The sequence below is a fragment of the Sciurus vulgaris genome (genome assembly GCF_902686455.1).
Source record: "Sciurus vulgaris genome assembly, chromosome: 3".
NCBI classification, from domain to species: domain Eukaryota; kingdom Metazoa; phylum Chordata; class Mammalia; order Rodentia; family Sciuridae; genus Sciurus; species Sciurus vulgaris.
The window spans coordinates 50,407,653-50,426,673 of NC_136463.1; the positions used below are offsets into that span (position 1 = coordinate 50,407,653).

General features: G+C 39.7%; 1 protein-coding gene across 5 annotated transcripts in view; it reads right to left on the reverse strand.

Moving 5' to 3' along the window:
* DNAH9 (dynein axonemal heavy chain 9) overlaps positions 1-19,021 on the reverse strand; it is a 352,397-nt gene that overhangs the window by 247,372 nt on the left and 86,004 nt on the right. For all 5 annotated transcript variants that reach the window (XM_079135288.1, XM_079135287.1, XM_079135285.1 and 2 more), the window contains 7 exons: positions 18,517-18,647; positions 17,732-17,858; positions 16,307-16,459; positions 14,998-15,123; positions 13,841-14,080; positions 13,030-13,190; positions 1,071-1,227 (listed from right to left, as the gene is read on the reverse strand). In XM_079135288.1, coding sequence (XP_078991414.1) covers positions 1,071-1,227; positions 13,030-13,190; positions 13,841-14,080; positions 14,998-15,123; positions 16,307-16,459; positions 17,732-17,858; positions 18,517-18,647 — 1,095 coding nt within the window. The remainder of the gene's footprint in view (positions 1-1,070; positions 1,228-13,029; positions 13,191-13,840; positions 14,081-14,997; positions 15,124-16,306; positions 16,460-17,731; positions 17,859-18,516; positions 18,648-19,021) is intronic.

Consider the following 19,021-nt stretch of genomic DNA (forward strand, 5'->3'; position numbering starts at 1 on the left):
GCAGCTGTGTTAAAATTCAGGGGATGTGGACCACGGGGAGGACAGATTTGTTGGTTTGCCATGAGAACACACTGCCACAGGACTCTTGCTTGTCTTTGCACAAAAACAAAAAATAAACAAACAAAAAAACACTAGATAAATTACAGTTATAGAAAAGTCCCATTTAAAAAGTCCTGTAACTCTTTAACTGCAAGAGTTATGTTGAAATCTCTAAAATTATTTCTACAGTAAACTGATTTTATAATTGACATGTCACATGATTCATATATTTAATGCAACTGTTTTTATTTTGTCAACTCTAGTTATCTTATTTACAAAAGGAGGTAAGAGAGTTTACAAAAACACACACAATATAACAAAATAGAAATAACGCGACGGTGGACAGTGATGCCCTCTATTACTACACATTTAGAAAATGAATTCAGTGTGAGCAGAGTGTTTCCAGCTAAGAAGGGACCTCGTGGGCCTTTCGTTTCTCTGGCTTTTCTCTGCCACAGGACCTGAAGCACATTAGTTCTAAAGAATGACAGGTGTCTGAATGAAGTACATGAGCTTTGCACCTGCCTTCTTCAGGCATCTCTTGGAAGGTGTGACTTCTATTTTAGAAGTCACACGTGCTCTCCTAAAACATGCTAGGGAATGGCCACTTTCCAGACAACTCAAAAACAGTGTCACACAAAGACGAGAGTCTTCAGCATAGCAACTTAGGAGACTTTCTGTGCTTCTAGATCAAATAGTAAACTTACGGCTTCAGGTGTATGTTGCTTTTTCATTTTACAGATGATGAAGGGAAGACTCATGAAGTGAGTCACTCATCTGTGGACATAAAGCTCATTAGTGGAATCAGAATGTGCAGGACTGTGCCTCCTTGTCACATAAGAGGTTTACAGAGAGGCCCACAAGGTCCAGGGGCAGAAATTCCCAGATTTACTGTGAAGGAGAAAACCAAAAAGCCCTTTTTGGACTCTGCAACTTAGGGGAGCTGTGCCAACATGGTGTGGATAAACCTTGTCCCTGGTTTGCACTACCACCCGGCTCCTAATCTGTCCCAGACTTGGGTCAACCTGTACCTTGTAGTCCATCTGTTCGGAGCAGTTAAACACATAGACCATGATGCCCAGTGCTCGGCCCAGGTCCTTGGTGGTCTCGGTCTTGCCTGTGCCTGCAGGTCCTGCTGGAGCCCCACTCATGGTCAAGTGCAGAGACTGGGTGAGGGTGATGTAGCACCTGCCAAGCACAGGAGGGCAAATGTCATCCTCAGTGAAAGAGGTGGGCCCTGCAGAGTCCCAGGGAGATAGAGGTTCAAGGCCAGGTGAGACCTGACACAGCTTCTGTGAAGGACTGCTCAGGGCCCAGCAATTCCATCTGCTCCCCACAGAACTACGAGGACTTCCCAGAGGGCAATCTGAACGTGACACCCCTCCCTAGAGGGCATCAGCAGATCTCTGCCAGGCCCATCTTGATCCTGACCCTGTCTATTCCCCCAGCTTCACTGCTCACTGCCCCTCTGCACCCTCCCCAACACAGAAGCCCCTAGCCACATGGAGCTACCTTGATTTTCCAGACACAGTAGGATTGAGCTTGACCCTCTCTCCTCCCCTCAACCTGGATCATGTTCCTTCTCACTTTTCCCCTGGCTAATGGTTGGTAACCCCCTAAGGACTCATATTTGGCATTTCTTAACTAAGTGTGATCCTCAACACTGGAGAGAGCAGATGAGCTCCTCCTCATACACATCTTCTGCACATACCTTTGTAAGATACACAAAGCAGGGCTATGTCTTATTCATTATTTCATCTCAGAACCTAGCACACAGCTCCTGGTACATGTAAGTCCTCAGTAGCTTACATGAGTAAGTCCATAAACATGAGTAAATCCATAAATGAATGGATCAATCATTTAATTTACTTAATCTTCCTGTGACTCTTTTACTAATGGCAATAAAATAAACCCAATTTTAAAATTGTTTCTGGTACTTTACAAAAGGATTCAGAGTTCTACTGGTCTCCATTCAAAATGTGCTTTGGGGTAATAAGCACATAAAAAGATGGTCATAATCATTGGTCACTAAGGAAATGTCCATTAAACCCACCATGAAATATCATTACATAGCACTAGGATAGCTATAATCCAAAAAACAACAATAATAAGTATTGGTGAGGATGCAAAAAAACTGGAGAATTCATACATTGCTGGTGGGAATATCAAATGGCATAGCCGCTTAGGAAGACAAATTTAAAAAAGTTTCTTAAAAAGTAAAGCTCACCTTGTGATTCAGAAATTCTTCTCTTAGGAATTTATTTCTCCAAGAGAATAAACTCACTTGTTTGTTGACCTTGTTCATGGTAGGAGTATTTACAACAGTAAAAAACTAGAAACAACCTGAATGCCTATCAACAATGAATGGACAAAGGAAATATAATAAATTTCTGCAACAGAATACCCTTCAGCACTATAAAAGAATGAAATGATGAACATGGTACAAAAATAGATGAATATTGAAAACATTATGTGAAGTAAAAGAAAAGCCCGGCACAAAAATTTATATATTGTTATTCCATTGAAATGAAATGTCCAGAAAAGACAAAAAGAGACAGCCAGCAGATCTGTGGATGCCTAGGGATCAGGATGGGAGCAGGGATTTACTGCAAATAGGATGAGGGAAATGTTCCAGAACTGGATTGAGATGATACTTGCGCAACACAGTATATTTACTAAAAATCATTGAATTGTATCCTTGTCATGGGTGGACTTTGAGGCCTGCAAATTATGCCTCAATAAAGCTGTGAAAATTACACCATCGGTCTAACTTTTTAATACCCAGAAAATCAATATGTAGACTGCACTCGCAGCCTGGATGGTCTGATGAGGTACCCAAAATTAATTCTGTTTCTGAATCTGACGTCTCAGGCTGACCAAAGACCGAGTCTCTGCCCCTGGTGACAGATGGTGCCTGGATTTCTACAGACTGTACTGAGCCTAGACACAAAGTGGTTTTGAAAGGACCTGAAGTCATTTCCTTTCTTCTCCTCTAATGAAGTGCAAAATTCCTTTATCTCTTTCACACTTTGACAGTGAAACTCAGGATGGCAGATTCCTAAGAAGAGAGGAGAGATGTATGGAATCATTATTTCATCTCAGGCTTTCCTGTGTAATGGGATATAGTGACTCCACTGATCAGGGGAGTTTGGGTTAAATTTAACCTTAATCCTTGGCTCTCCAGGATCCTGCAGCTGCCTTACTTTTTCTGTGGACATTAGGACATTGACCACCAGGCAGGCCATGAGGTGAGGGGAGTCAGGGTGAAAGTGAAAAGTTGGGTCTTGTCTCTCTTGACCACTGTTACCAATTCCTTTTCTTTCCTCTCAAACATTCATGGACAGATCTTTATGGAGTCCTGGGTACAGCCTTCTGGACTCGGAGCTTCTGGCTCCAGGTTGGCCCATACCATCCACTTGCCCAGCTTCCAGGACCACTGCAGCTCTGTACTCCTCAGGAGGAAAGGCAACTGCCTGAAGGGGCAGAGTCCTAACCCCCATAGGACTCACCTCACCACCTCTCCTCTCCCCTACTCTCTGTCCCTGACAGATGCCTTCTCTGCATCTAAAGCACAATCCCATGCCTCTTTTCTCTGGAGGTACAGGGATCTCAAGGAGTTTGCAAATCTAAAAGGAAAAGGTTTTAAAAATAGAATTTTCATAGAAAAACTTAATGATCTTTTGAAAGAAATCCTTGGACTGGATATCACTCTTGTTTTGAGCATCTACTGAGTTTCTTATTATCTACAGAACCATTGTGGGGGAAATGACAAAATATTATTTCTTCCCCAATAACAATAAAACTCATGAGCTGAAAGAGATTTCCTGTTAACTGATTCAATTCCCCTATTTTACAGATGAGTAGACTGAGGCTTAGGAAGGGAAACTGCGCTGTTTAATGAGTTTTAACTAAGGCAGGACCAGTGGAGCTTTAACACAAAGCTTTGTGAGGCACAAAGAAAAGAGAGGAGCAGTTATATCCCTCTGCTTCAGATGAGGGTGCAAAGTTGCTCAGGCAATGAGCCAACAAGGGCATATCTTTGTCCTTCAGACATATTCCTGCTCTAGGAAGCCCTCTGAGGTCTTGTTAGAGGGTCCATCTCTTTCAACACCCAAGTTAGCTCCTTCAATCTACTCCTGCTTCTTAGTGTGGGCTGAGTGTTGATGTTATAGCCTTTTAGGACAAGGACTCCAGTCAGGAAGAATGACTCCAAACCTTGCTTCCATTATGCTGTGTCTGTGAGAACTGGCCAAATTAATAAAACTTTGTGGCTTAACAAAACAAAAAACAAAAAACAGTGTCATTTGGGTCCTGCTATGATTTAGATGTGGTTTGTCTCTCCAACAGTTTGTGTGCTGGAAGCGTAGTCCCCTGTGTGGTGGTAGTAAGAGGTAGTGGAACCTTTAAAGGGTAGGGGCCTACTAGAAGGTGGCTAGGTCATGGAGGGGCATGCCTTTGAAAGAGATTAAGGCTGGTCTCACAGAGTTTTTGCAGAAGTGAGTTGTTACAAAAGGAGCAACACCATCCCCTCCTTGCTCTTGGGATTCCTGTCTTACCATGTAATCTCTGTACATGCTTCTGCCATTTGTGATGCCAGCAGCCATAAGGTCTTCATCAGAGGTTAAACAGATAGGGTTACCCAATTTTGGACTTCCAGCCCCCCAAACCATGAATGAAATAAATCCCTTTCCTTTATGTGTATTTTGTTGTAGTAATGGAAAAGGGATTAATACAGGTCTATCACATGTGGCCTTTTCTTTTGGTGAGGCACAGCTTATTATTTTTATATGGCAGTTCCTCCCACAATGGGCCAATTCCAATTGTTTGAAAGGTCTTCTAACATTGAGCTAAAGGAGTCTTGTCTTCTTTAGGAAAATGACTTATGAGTTTTAGTCTCATCTACCCCACCAGGGTCTTAAGAGTTAAGATGGGACAAGAGATTTGAAAGTAACTCAAAAGTTAGAATAGAGTTACTTCAGCTTAGGTAGAAGGGAGTGGGGAAGCTTAGGTAGAAGCTTAGGGGAAGGGATATGGGGACAGGAAGGAGAGTAGAGAGAAACAGATATTATTACCTCATGTACATATATATGACTGCATGACTGATGTGATCCTGCAATATGTACAATCCTGCAATATGTACAATCAGAAAAATGGGAAATTATATTCCATTTATGTGTGCAATTATTTTTGATTTATCAAAGTGTATAAATGCATTCTACTGTCATTTTTGACTAATTAGAACAAATAAAAAAATTTAAAAAGGAAGGTAGAAATCCAGTCTACTTTAAGTGGTGTTATTTTTGGAGGTAATAACTGAAATGTAACTTTTCTCTCTCTTTTTTATACAGTCATTTAACTTGTAGATAAAGAAAATATTGAAGATGCTATATATTGATTTTGACTATGAATACGCCCTTGTTATCACAAAAATTTGGTATGGATAATCTTAGAGTTGGTGGAGTCAGAGTTGTTTGTATTAATTTTCTATTGCTCTATAATATATTACCACGTACTTAGTGACTTAACACCCATGTGTTATGTCACAGTTCTGTGGGTCAGAAGTCCAGTTGTGTTCTCTGCTTAGGGGCTCATGAGATCAAAATCAAGGTATCAGCTGGGCTGGACTTGTAGCTGAAGATTCTGGAGAAGGTTTGCTTCCAGGCTCATTCAGGTACTTGGCTTAATTCACTTCTTACTAGTTGTAGAACTGAGGCCCAGTTGGTTGCTGTTAGCCTGGATATCTCTCAGCTCCAGAGTCCATTATACCTTCCTTGCCATGGTCGCCTTCACCTTCAGAAACACTAATGGTATGTCAAATTCTCCTCATTCTCCAGACTGTTCTGACTATACCTTTTGCTTTTGCTAGAACAAAGCTCTGCTTTTAATAGCTCACATGACTTTATATTAGGTCCACCCAAATAATTTCTCTTTTACCATAGGTTATGGTTTGGATTGGAAATGTCCCCCAAAGGCTCATGAGGTGAAGACTTGGTCTCCAGCTTGTGGAGCTGCTGGGAAGTTGTGGTGCTATCTTTAAGAGGTAGGGCCAGTGGAAGGAAGTTAGGTCACTGGGGTTGTGTCCTTGAACAGGATACTGCTCTCTTCCTCCCTCCCACTATGCTTCTTGGCCACCATGAGGTAGACAGGCCTGCTGCATGCACTCTGCAACAGGATCACACTTCAGGGTCAAATAATCATGAATGAAAACCTCTGTAAACCAAAATGAACTTTTCCTCCTTTAATTTTTTTTCCTCAGGTGTTTTTGTCACAGCAATAGAAAGCACTTTACAGCAAAACACAATCAGGAAGATGATATCATCATAGACACAATTTTCACCCACACTCAAATGGGGGGGGATTTACAAGAATGAGAGACATTCGGGGTCATTCTTGGAATTCTGACTACCACATGGTTCAACAACCATAATGGAGGAATGAATGTGGTACAAAAATATCTACCTAAAGTGAAGCCTCCAGTGACATGCCCAGGACTCAGTCTTCCTGAAGTTTGATATCTTTGTTGATAACTCGAATTAAGAAATAATCAGGCTGGGAATATAGCTCAGTGGTGGAGAGCTTGCCTAGCATATGCAAGACCTGGGTTTAATTCCCAGTACCGCAAAAAGGGAAAAAGAAATAATTGACTAGAAAGAACTAGATAGAAGATAGACCAAATTTCTGAATAGTTTTACAATTTAAAATGATGAACTTGACTCAACAAAGTCAAATTTAAAATGGGCAATGCAAAATAACCTTCCAAACATTTGAATGTACAGAGAAGCGGGGGCCGGGGGTAGATATGGTGAGAAGGCAGTTCATATGAAAAAAAAAAAACAAAAAACCAAAACATAGAGATTCTAATATGTTGCAAGTTTATCATGTGAAACAACATTAACAGAAAAAAGTCCTCAGTATTAAGAAAAACCAAATCCATTCCTTTCATAACATTTTAATATTTGATTTTAAAAAATTCTTTGTTCCACTTCTACACAAAGACTTGCATGAAAATGTTCATGGCAGTACTGTTTATAATGACCCCAGCTAAGCATCCACCAGTGATGCATGGTCAGACAGAATAATTGTTCCCAATTCTAGGATCTATTACATATATCATTTGGTTATAAGATTCTTTATCATCTAGTGTTTATATTTTCTGCTTATACTACCTCATAAGTGACTTTCTCAAAATGTGACCAAAAAAGCTGAGAGGAATGTCCCAAATGTCCCACATATGCTCGCTTTAGCAAGAATAACAGCATGCCTAGTGACTAAGCTGGCATAGATATGACTATGCTCTGAAATACTTGTGGGTCTTAAATAGGATCAGAAATTGTAGAAGTGACATAGAAAACCCAAGAGAATCAAGAGTTAAATTCTTAGAATTTGTGGTATTGGGTAGTAAATGTGCAGAATAGAAAATAAATATACAAAAAAATCAATTTTTTCTTCATACAAATGAAAAGAAGTTAAAGATATATTGAAATTAGGCTAATCTTTGTTAGATACAGCACCAAAAGCATGGCCATTAAATAAAAATTGATAAATTATATCTTGTCAAAATTCAGAACTTTAGCATTTCAAAAGACGCTATTAAGAAAATGAAAAGATATACAAAGACTAGGATTCAATATGTGCAAACACATATATATTATATCCAGTGTACACAGGGAATTCTCACAACTCAATAAGAAGACAAAAGACCATCAAACAATGGACAACAAATATAAATGGACATAACACCAATGGCTAAAAAACAAGAGAAAAGTGCTTGTCATTAGTCACTAGGAAAATGTAAATTAAACCCAAATGAGAAGCAGTCACATCCAACAAAATTGCTACAATAAATATGAAGGTAATAAATTTTGTCAAGGATATGAAACAATGGGGACCCTGGCATGTTATGGGTGCAAATGTGAAATGACACAGCCACTTCGGGAGACAGTGTGGCAGTTTCTCAGAAAGCCAAACACAAAAGTACATAGAACCTAACACTTCCCCATCCAAGAGAAACAAAAATGTATCTGTACAAAGACTTGCATGAAAAGGTTCATGGCAGTACTCTTTATCATGACCCCAACTAGAAACAATCCAAGCATCCACCAGTGGTACATGGGCAGAAAGAATGTGGCACACCCTAAGCGTTCAAGCTCTGATATGTTTCTGCTCAAGCCCAGGAGCTGGTTTTGCTTTGGCAAGCTGGACATATTCCCCAAGAATGTGAGATAATTCCTCATTTCTGTTTAAGTTGGTTTGCGTTGGATCTCTATCACTTATAACTGAAAATGTTTTGATAGAAAAGTTGATTCACTTTACTCAATAATCAGAAAGTTTTCCAAAGAACTTTAAGAAGTTAAATGAAAAAGGTAAATTCAATTATAATAAAATATAGATGAATATTAAATTTATCTTTAAATGAACATGAAAGTAATTATAGAAACAGAGGAAAGTGAGCAATGATAGTGATAATACACAGGAGAAGAAAATCAAATAATAAACACATAATTTTGAATCCTGTGAGTAATTAAGGACATCCAAATTCAAACAAGGCTCAATTTTGACTAATAAAATTAATAAAAATGTCTAATAGTAATATTTAATGCTGTTTAAGATGCAGTTCACTCAATACTTCATAAACCACCAGTGAGAATAGTTTTATGAAAGTCTACAGTTTCATAAAACATTATTTTTCAGGAAAAAATTGTAAGTATGTATCATCTAATTGTCTTACCTCTTGAACTCTATGCTGGGGAAATAATAAAAAATTTTGCTAAAAATTTTCACATGATTTCATGCTTTAATTTTAATATTAAATGCTTAGATATAACTTAAATATCCCATAATATGGTTATGCTATGTAAGTTATGGGATACTTGCAAATAGACTATAATTTAACATTTAAGTGTTTTAGAAGCATATTTAGAGAATGCACAAAATAACAATGCTCAATAAAACAAGTAATCTACATATTTTATAAATAGCATATAACCTGAATTTCATCTTTCAAAATCTACCTATAGAAGAAAATAGTCTAAATATTAACAAGGATTATTTCTGGGTGACTTTTATGTTCTTTGTTACAGGTTACTAAATTTTCCAGATTTTCTCTAATACAAATATTAGAGAAAAACTTAAAAAGAAAATGTGTGTGATTTTGCAAGTTGTGCCCTTGTCCAGCAAATCACCTTCAAAGATTTTTGCATCAATTATGTCTCACCTATGTGTAGTAGTTCATGAGAATTTAAGAGGTACTCTAAATTGATACACAGTTGATTAAAACTGTACTTAACACAGAGCAGAAAGGGGCATTTGTGTGTGAAGGTGAAGGAAGGGGAGAAAGGGAAAGGAGATCATCCAAAGACTAAGAAACTACTTATGAGAATTGCTTTTGTTCAGCCTGGAGAAACATTTCCATTTATTTCTTCAACTTAGTGTTATGCCAAAGTCCTGCAACAATGGCTGAGCCATGGTACCTACTTATATATTCAAGTCCCATCCAGGCAGTGGGAAATTCCAAAGAAACAGGCATAATCAGTCAGATGTACTGTACTATGGGTGTGCATTTAATGAATGTGCAAAGGTTGTACGGATCAATTGTCCATTTGATTAATTCTTCTGGCAGGAGAGAATTAAATGTACTTATGCTACACCCCAGTAAAGGTTGAATGCTCTTTAAAATGTGATTTTCTATGTGGAGGCCAATTTTTTTTTGTGGATAAAACATTTCTTGAGATAATAATTGAAGTCAATGAGAAAATGGAATTTACCATATAAATATTCAACTACATAGTACTTTGTCAGAAAGGTATCTAAAGTGCCCAACAAGGTCAAGGTCTATACAATATTCACCATTATTTGCAGCGAACCTTCCTTTCAAGTTGTTATTTGCTTCATTTCACGGAGGAGGTGATAAATCCCTATTCTAGAAATAATTCATTGTCAAAACTTTACCCTTTCCCTCTATAAGGCATTCAGTGTGAGCATATTAGAGATCTCTAAATCCAAAAGAAGCAATTATCTTCTTCAACTCTCAGGCAGGTGCAAAGACCCAGGGAAATAAAAGAGTGTTATACTTTTATCATTTGGAATGATAATGTCTGATAGTTTGGAAGTGAAGGAAATACTCTGGATGGTATAGGAAAGCTGGGTACAGAGTCTCAGAAATCATTTCATTGCATTTGCTCACGAAGTATATCTTGAATGCCTTTGATATGCTGGACACAGTGCTAGGTTCTGAGAGCAGACCAGAGAGTGAATCAAAGTCAATGTTATCATGGAGTTATACAGTCTGAGTGGGAGACAGACATCAGTCAAATTGCTCAAATACATCATGGCTTCATTATTTCTGTTTCAAGTGATATAAATCCCTAAACTATTAGCTCATATTCCAAGGCAGGCAGAAAAAATCTGTGCAAAAAGAAAGGCTGTGACAGATTTCTTTTCTGCTACTGACAGAAGTCTTACTGAGTATCACCATAAAGCCAGACATTTGAGAGTCCAATGTGACTGAAGCTAAAAGTGGGAAAACTTTTCCTTCAAATCACATTGGCAGAGCCCCTCCAACTAACTGCGCCCAAGTAAACCCAGACGAAATCTTTAAGACTCTAGACCTCCCAGAGTTTGCACAGCTGCCTTTACTATCCCACCTGCAGGTAGATCTGCAAGAGTCCTGGGAAGAGCCCTCCTCTGAGTCAATTCCCCCTTCTTGATTCAGCCTCTTTTTATGTTTGAGGTTTTCAATATTCAACCGTCATTCATTCATGTGAAAAACATTAATTCAACACCTACTAGGTGCTGGTGATCTTGCATGCAGGGCAGACAAAGTTTCCTGATCACAGAGAGGAGTGCAGACAGCTAGTGAGCAAGACAAAAAGCAAGAAAGTTCATTTCAGAAGGTGAGGAAGATTAGGGAGAAGAAGAACAAGAGATGCTCTCAGGGTTATCTGCTGTGTATGTGTATATGAGGCCCAAGAGACTGTCTTTTAGGAAGACAGGGAAGACCTTTCAGAAGTGAGAGAAGAAGAAAGGGTGAGGCATCACCAGTGGAAGAGAGAACCTGGGGCAGGACACTGCAGGCAGAAGGGCACATCTATGAATGTTCCATATTAGAGCAAAAGGAGGCCATGTGGTTGAAGTGCAGGGAGGGAGGCTTCCGGATGCAGATGGGAGTTACCAGGTCCTTCAAGGAGTTCAGGTTTGACTCTAAGTGCAGTGAAGAACCACTGGAGACTGGCATGGCCCCCGTAGGGTCTCACACAAAAGAGAGAGATTGTCATAAAAGGAGAATGATTTGAATGGGACTCTGGGTGGAAGAGGACTTTCAGACTGGGCAGGAAAATGAATTAAAGAAATTAAAAACATGTCCATGGTGAACCAGGACAACTTTGTCTAGGGGTAATGTTGGATTTCCCATGTGCTAGTCATGCTATGAACAGTGATTAGAATTTGACTAATTTAGAAATTTATATCAGATATTTGGAAATGAGTTTGAGGATTTGGTTACAAGACAGGTGACATCACTTAAAATAGGAGAGAGAAAAATAAGAAAAAGAGGGCATAGATTCTGTCTGTCCACATTAACCTCCACATTTCATGACAATCTCTTCATTAGGTACAAGTCGTTTCCTTTAGTGAGCCAGTCACGCAGGTGTATCACTCTAGTCTGGAGAAGAAGAGCTTAGTGTTTAATGGTGTCATGGGGGAAAGGGTCAAAACTTTTAGCAGAGTCAAAAGAATTCAAATGTCCTTTCTGATGACATTATTGCCCTGCCCTCTCTCTCTCTCCTTTGCCCCTGCCCTTGCTGACAGATACGTTCATAAAGCACAGGTCTCATTCTTTTGCTCCTTTGATGAAAAATTGTCGATGGCTTATCATCACTGATATTCAATAGTCTGACTCTCTAATGACTGACAACCTCCCCCAGAGTGAAGGATGTATATTCTTCTCCCAGGAACACATTCTGAGTTTTCCCATTTCCATGACTGCCTGAAACCTTCCATTTTCTAGGAATGCTTATCAGTAGCTCTTTAACCTTGGGAGATCCACTTTAACAATTAGCAAAAGTTTTAGATTCTCTTAATAGAAAGAAGAAGCATGCCAACAGATTTCTGTATGATTTTAGGGACACACTGGAAGCAACCCTATACCCTCTTATGAGAATCCAACATATCCTTCAAGATCCTGATCAGGTACTCTTCCAGTCTTCTTCTCCCCACAGTGAGTGTGCCCTCGGTGCTCCCAGGGCTCACCCCTGTGCTATGTGTTTGGAGGTCCGTAGCACGTGGCTTTGTGTCCTATTTTTTTTCTATGGCCTTGTACTTTTCTCCCTTGTGCTACTTAAATTTTCATCTATATATGCATTATTTCTCCCACTAGAAGGAATTTAAGAGCAAGGGCTATTTTAGTCATCTTTGTATTCCCAGCGACTAGTTCAGTATTTGGCATGAATTCATTCATGTATGAATTCATATGAATGAGAAAGCATTGGTCTCCCTACACAGTTATAAGCTCCTTAATGATTGAAACTACATTGCTTATATTTTTGTATTCTCAGAATGAGTGGTATTAAGTAAATGTGGCAGTTGATTCATCAACTGGTTAATAAGAGAATAATAGGGCTCAATTACTGAGCCCTTTCTATATACTAAACTCCTCGTAAGTATTACTTTTTCATCATTACAAAAATTGTATGAGGTGTGAGTTTTTCAGATGAGGAACCAGATATTAGCTTAGTATTTTCATGGTTAAACAGCTTGTATATGTTAGAGCTGGTGGTATAACCCAGATATGTATAACTAACTCCTCAGAAAGTCTGACTCAGGTTTGTTTCAAGGAAGATTCTGCCCCATTTCCTTTCAGTTTTATTTTGCTTCCACTTTGGTGAGTCACCTTCTCCCCTTCCAACTGTGTGAATAAATAACAAGTGACCTTGACCCTAAGTATCCCCTGAACAGCCTGACACAGGGCTGTCTATGGCTGACATTGGTGCTTACCTGTCAGTCAAAGGTGTTATCACCAGGCGAGGTGTATTTCCCAGGTATTCATAGGAATATAGAAACTGGGCATCACAGATGTTGGCAAAGCAGTGTTTGGCCTCATCATCCCAACGGTGGCGTAGCTGAGACAACCAGAGGAAAGCCTGGGCATTGTCCACCTAAAGAAAAAGTACCAGAGCAGGTGGGTAAACCACAGTGTTCAACAGGTAGCAGGTGGCTCCCTGGCCTCAGAATACATGAGTCTTTGAATGGCTTGGGTGCTGTTGGTCACTCAAGAGTGCAACATGCTATGACTAGCACAGCATAGAAAGCCCAAGATGTCTAATTACAGATGCTCCTTGATTTATGATGAGATTTTGACCTGATAAATTCAACAGAAATTGCAAATGCACTTAACATGCCTAACCCACTGAATACCATAGCTTAGCCTAGCCTACATTCAACTTCTCAACACATTCACATTAGCCTATAGTCGGGCAGAAGCATTTAACACAAAGCCTATTTTATAATACAGTGTTGAATATCAAATGTGATTCATCGAATACTATATGGATAGGTTAGTTTCTACTGAATACATATAACTTTTGCACCATTATAAAGTTAAAAAACAAATCATAAGTCAAACTATCATGAGTAGAGGAGCATCCATATACTGTTTTGCTGAATGTTTTAAAAGGTAGAAGGAGCTACCATGATCCTTCCCCAGTTGGTGTACAGACCCCAGGACCCCATGTTTTAACCATGTGTGAGCTACCCCCTTGATACAGCTGCTCCCACAGAGGAACACTCCTGGATATTTGAGTCCTACCTTTTGAGCAATCATCTTGGCCACTACGTCCCGGGCATGCACATCAATGGTGCATATGGTCATGATCTTTTGCCGGTCCCCCTTGGAGAGCTGGCCAATCAGCATGGTGATGAGAGTTTTGAGCTGGGTCACTTGCTTCTTATAATATTCCTTCATGGCATTCTCATAACCTTCCTCCAGTCTGGCAAATGCAATGCCCACCTCTGTCGTCCACCATATCTGAGTGCAGGTCAGGGCAACCTGTGACATCAGAGCTGCTTAGTAAAGCTGTTACCAGGGTTATTTCTATCCAGCCCACTTATAAGACAGCCAGGACTCAGAACGTAATTGTGTGGGTGACAGAGGCCCCTTCCCTCCCTCTTCTACCAGCATTGACTAAGTGAACCATCTGCTCTAAATCCTTGGATATGTGAAATGATTATAGCACAAGTAGGGACAGTACTTTCTGCTCCTGAAAAAAAAAAAAAAAACAATGAATCATTTGTTTGAGAATAACCAAAATTTGACTCTGGTCAATGCTAGTGCCTTCTAGAAACAGATCATTCCAGTTTTACTTCTCAGAGATAGCATTTTTCCCATGCTTGAGAGGATAACGACTTGCTGACTGAGCATCTCAATGACACTCAGTCTTTGCTCTGTTCTTCTAGATCCTCTTAATGGTCAGAGGATTCTAATTTAGTAGACCACTCTGATCATCTGTGCCCATATTTGCTTTTCCATAATACTTTTATTATATCTTTAATTTTAAAAAATTTAAAAAATATATAACTTTAAAATGACTACCTTTAAAGGAATGATATATAACAAAAAAAATTCAGTGTGGTCAGCATAATTCACATTTTTCAGAGATTAAATGTAAATAAATGTGAAAGGGGGCTCAAATCAATATTGTCATTTGCTTTTATATGGAAAATACATAATTTTGAGTATTCACGGTAGGGAATTAAGATAAATTGCTCATTTGTACTTCCATTTGGCTTGGGAGACAATGTTCTAGAGGGTATTTATTGCAATAGTAGAAGGCAACATATTTTCTTGTCTCAAAATTCTGATCAGCAATTCTGCCATGAGGAATCCTGATGGGAGTGATTCACTTTATAAACCAGAGACTCTTGTTGTAGTAAATAACACCATCCCTTAGGTCTCATTATGAATACCTGAGCCGGATAGTCAAACAGCCACTGCTCCCTTGGCTTTTCCTCGTAGGCAGTTACTCCTTCTGTCATCTCATGCCTAATAGTCGCCTTCATGTGAGCAAGCACATGGTTCAACCATGTTTCCACCTGAAGAAAGAACTCTGCATTAGACACTGTGAATCTAAAAAGCTTTGATCAGTACTACAGGTTTTCTTCCACCCAGCTTGGGGAGTGAAGAAAACTCAGCCCAGGCATGGTATACAACCCCAAAGGCCTCCCCGCAGGCACAGAGAGACATTTGGGTGGTGTAGCCTGGGGCTGGTGATGAGTGAGAACTAGGCCGATGTGCTCCTTTGGAACACACAGGACAGGGAAACTGGTCACAGAAGACAGGGGCTACTTCCTAGAGTTCGCACAAGGAAATCCAAATCTGGTTTGGGCCAGATTTAGTTAAGTGGATTCTCAAGGACTTGTCCATACTGAGTATGAAGGTATATACCACTCAATGTTTTCAGAATCTACAAAAAGAACACATTCTAGATTAAACCTCAGGGCTGCTGGCCATCCCCATCTAACAGAAAATTTCAAGTTATTTTCTGGCACTAGAATTGCTTTTCAAAATACATATGGATAAAGGTGAACTCCTATAAGACACCCCGGGGGGGAGGGGTTATTTTACACTAGACTAGAACCCTTGGGGCAATGCTCTGCTGGATCATTTAGGATAATGAACCAGGCAGGGTTTACAACCTTAGTGCTGCTAAAGGATGGAAAAGAATTTTAGGAGATAATAGTCCCATGCTCTGTGTGCCTCGAATTGTGCATGGAAGATTTGGAGATGCAGTAGGAGTTCCTAAACAGTGGTAGCTGGCTCTCCTAGGGCTGTGAGAGGAAGTGACTCTGACATGCATTTGTGCAGAGAGGGAACATCTCAGAAAAGTGGCTGATTTCAAAGGACACTTTCTCTGGGGGAAGGTGTCAGGGTTCCAGAGTTCCCTGTGGGCTGCTCCAGGGTTGCCATGCTAACACCTCGTGGTGCAGCTAACCATTTTTGAATCCTTTTCTGGTTGACTCATGTGGTTGTTTATGTGCATTTTATTCCTCTCAGCACAGGTCTTTGGTTAAGAAAAAGATATGAATGCTGACATGTGTCCTTCTTAAAGAGAGAACAGCAGGGCACTACAGGCTGCTCCAATGTCAGTTCAGGCTGGCTGTCCCAGGGAACAGACAGAAACTCTGGCCCATGGCAGCTTCCCCAGAGTTCATGCTAACCATATTTGAATGCAGATGCATGAGAAAGGCATAGGAGGGGAAAGCACTGTCACGTTACCTGCCCACTGCAGTCACAGGGCTCACTGAAGGCCACATACTCTTCTTCTTTACTGTACATGCCAAGACTTGTCTTGGTTGGGTTCTCACTGGCATCAAGCTGGAATTGCATCTTGGCCATGTTGTCAAAGAGTTTGGAAAGGTGACGCTGAACCTGTGAAAGCAAATCATGCCAAAGGATTGGAGAATGTGTCCAGAAGCAGTTTTTTTTTTTTTTTTTCATAAGCCAGCCATGTGGCAACCCTTTTAAAAGACAGAGTGGTAAATACCAAGCATTTATAAGGATATTTGTGGGAATTATGGAGAAGTGAAGATGGGAACCAAGTGAATTGGTAGAAGTGGTTGAAGGAATATGCATTTATTGGGAATAGTGCACTAGCTACAAACTGATCAAGCCACATGGTTTACTACGGAAATTCTGAGAAGAGAGAGAGAATAACCCTTCTTCTGTTTTGAAACCCAAACTTGATTTTGAGGGATTTTCAATATATATGTGCAGGATGGAGTCAGGTATCTTAATTGTATTTTCCTGGAAATGCTGAATGATTCCTTCAACTCCACAACAGCAGAGGTCTATGCCACTTTTAGTTGAACATGGGAGATTTATGTTGCACGTAATGTATGTACTGCCAATTCACCCTTAAAATGGTGTGCAAAATTGGATTGAGTAAGCAATCTTTAAGAATTGTCTCTATTCCATACTAAGGAAGAAACATTTGATTTTGTGTTGTCAGATTGATGTTAACAATTTTAGAATAATAAACTGTACAGTGTCAATCTTTATCGCTAAGAAGAAAATCCTACTTGATCTACTAAAGGTAGGACCAGAGAAGAGAGCATACAATGTTTAATTTGTTAGTTTTCATCCTAAGGAAACATAACCATGCAACAGGAGATGAGCACAGGATAGTCTAGCATAAAAAAGCAAAGACACTCAAATATGGAGGGTCAAAAATAGGGGTGGCCTTGAAAGAAGTTATACCATTGTTGGAACCTTTTTAGTGCAGCAGACAAACATCAGGAGGGTCCAAAGGAAGGGCAAGCATGCTCACCCAAACAGAAAGCCTGGCCTGCTCCCAGGGGTGGCATCTCATGATATAAATGTCCTTTACAGTGATGCCCAGGGCAGTGTGCTGGGAGGGAGGCTGAACAGAGCCACATTGTGATGCTGAAGCAAAGAAGATGGCAGATTGATGGATAAAGAACAATAAAAAGAAGAGTTGCCCTCTGGAAGAGCTTCTTGAATAGATACAAAGCACCCTCAGTCTGCTGATATGTGGAATTATAATGGTAAATTCACAACATCCAACTCTCCAGCCTATGAGATGAGAGGGAAAATCTAAGCGTATTCAGGTGAACTGTGAGGGGACAGAGAGGATGCTTCTCCTGAGACCTTTTTCTTTTTGCAGGTACTCCCCCAGCTTACCTGTTGTGGATCTGTACCATTAGAAAGAATGTCTAGCAGATCAGAAGAGGAGAGAAAATAAAACCGAGGGAAGGTGAGCCTCTTGGTATCTAGGTACTCTGCCAGGGCCTTCTCACATAGGCACAATCTGAAGGCAAAGAACACAAAATCCCCTAGTTAAGTGTGCCTAGACCCAAAGTTGCACACACATTACCCAAATGCAAACACAGTTGGCCATTGGCATCCACAGGTTCTGAACCTGAGGACTCAATCAACCAACTGTGGGTGGAAAATATTCAGAACTGCATCTGTACTGAACATGTACAGACTTGTTCTTGTCATGATTTCATTGACAGCACAGTATAACTATTTATGTAGCATTTTTATTGTATTAGATATTATAAGTAATCTAGGGATGATTTAAAGTATATGAGAGGATGTGTGGTGGTTATATGCAAATACCATGCTGTTTTACAGGACGGACTTGAGTATCTGCAGACTTTTGCTTATCTGCAGGGGGTCCAGTGGACACTGAGGGATGGCTGCATATGCAATATTTCAGATACATGCAGAAGTTAGCAAAGTAACACTTAGGGATGATTGCAAATACACATAATGGCACATTTACATTGGTAACAACACTCCTAATAATACCTCATATTACCCAAACAGGAAAAGCAAGAGGCACTCGTAGACACCTCTTTCACTCACTCAGGCAGTTAAATAAAGGAAAGGCCTCAGAGATAGAAGAGGAAAGGGAAATACCGCCTCTCTCATGATGAAAGGGTCAGCAATTGGACCATCACCTGCTCTGAATGTCCTCCAGTTTTTCATAAAGACCTGATTTGTTGGTAGCTTCCACAACATTTGGAGTTTTCTGAGCATCATAAGCTAGCTCCTTGAAGTCAAAGTCAATGCCTTCAAATCTTTTAGAATCCTAAACATAAAAAAAGAAGAAAGAAAATTTAGCAAACTGCTCCCCTCAATCCCAGGAATCTCCCCACATATCAGAAGCAGAAATCTGTTCCTAGGTTGTCCCATATAGAGATTGAATTCCAAGGAGGAAATACTGTTAGCTTGAAACAGAAGTTCTCAGACATTTCAGTCTTACAACCCCTTTATTTAAAAAAGATTATCAAAGAGTCCAAATGGCTTTTGTTTGTGTACCAAACATCATGTCTATCAATATCTTATGACTTAGAGGATAGTTTTTTAAAAGAAATTAAAATATCTAATTCCTTAAAAAAATAATAAAACCATTATGTCAGCAAAAATAACATGTTTTATCTAAAATAAAAAATAAAGAAAAAG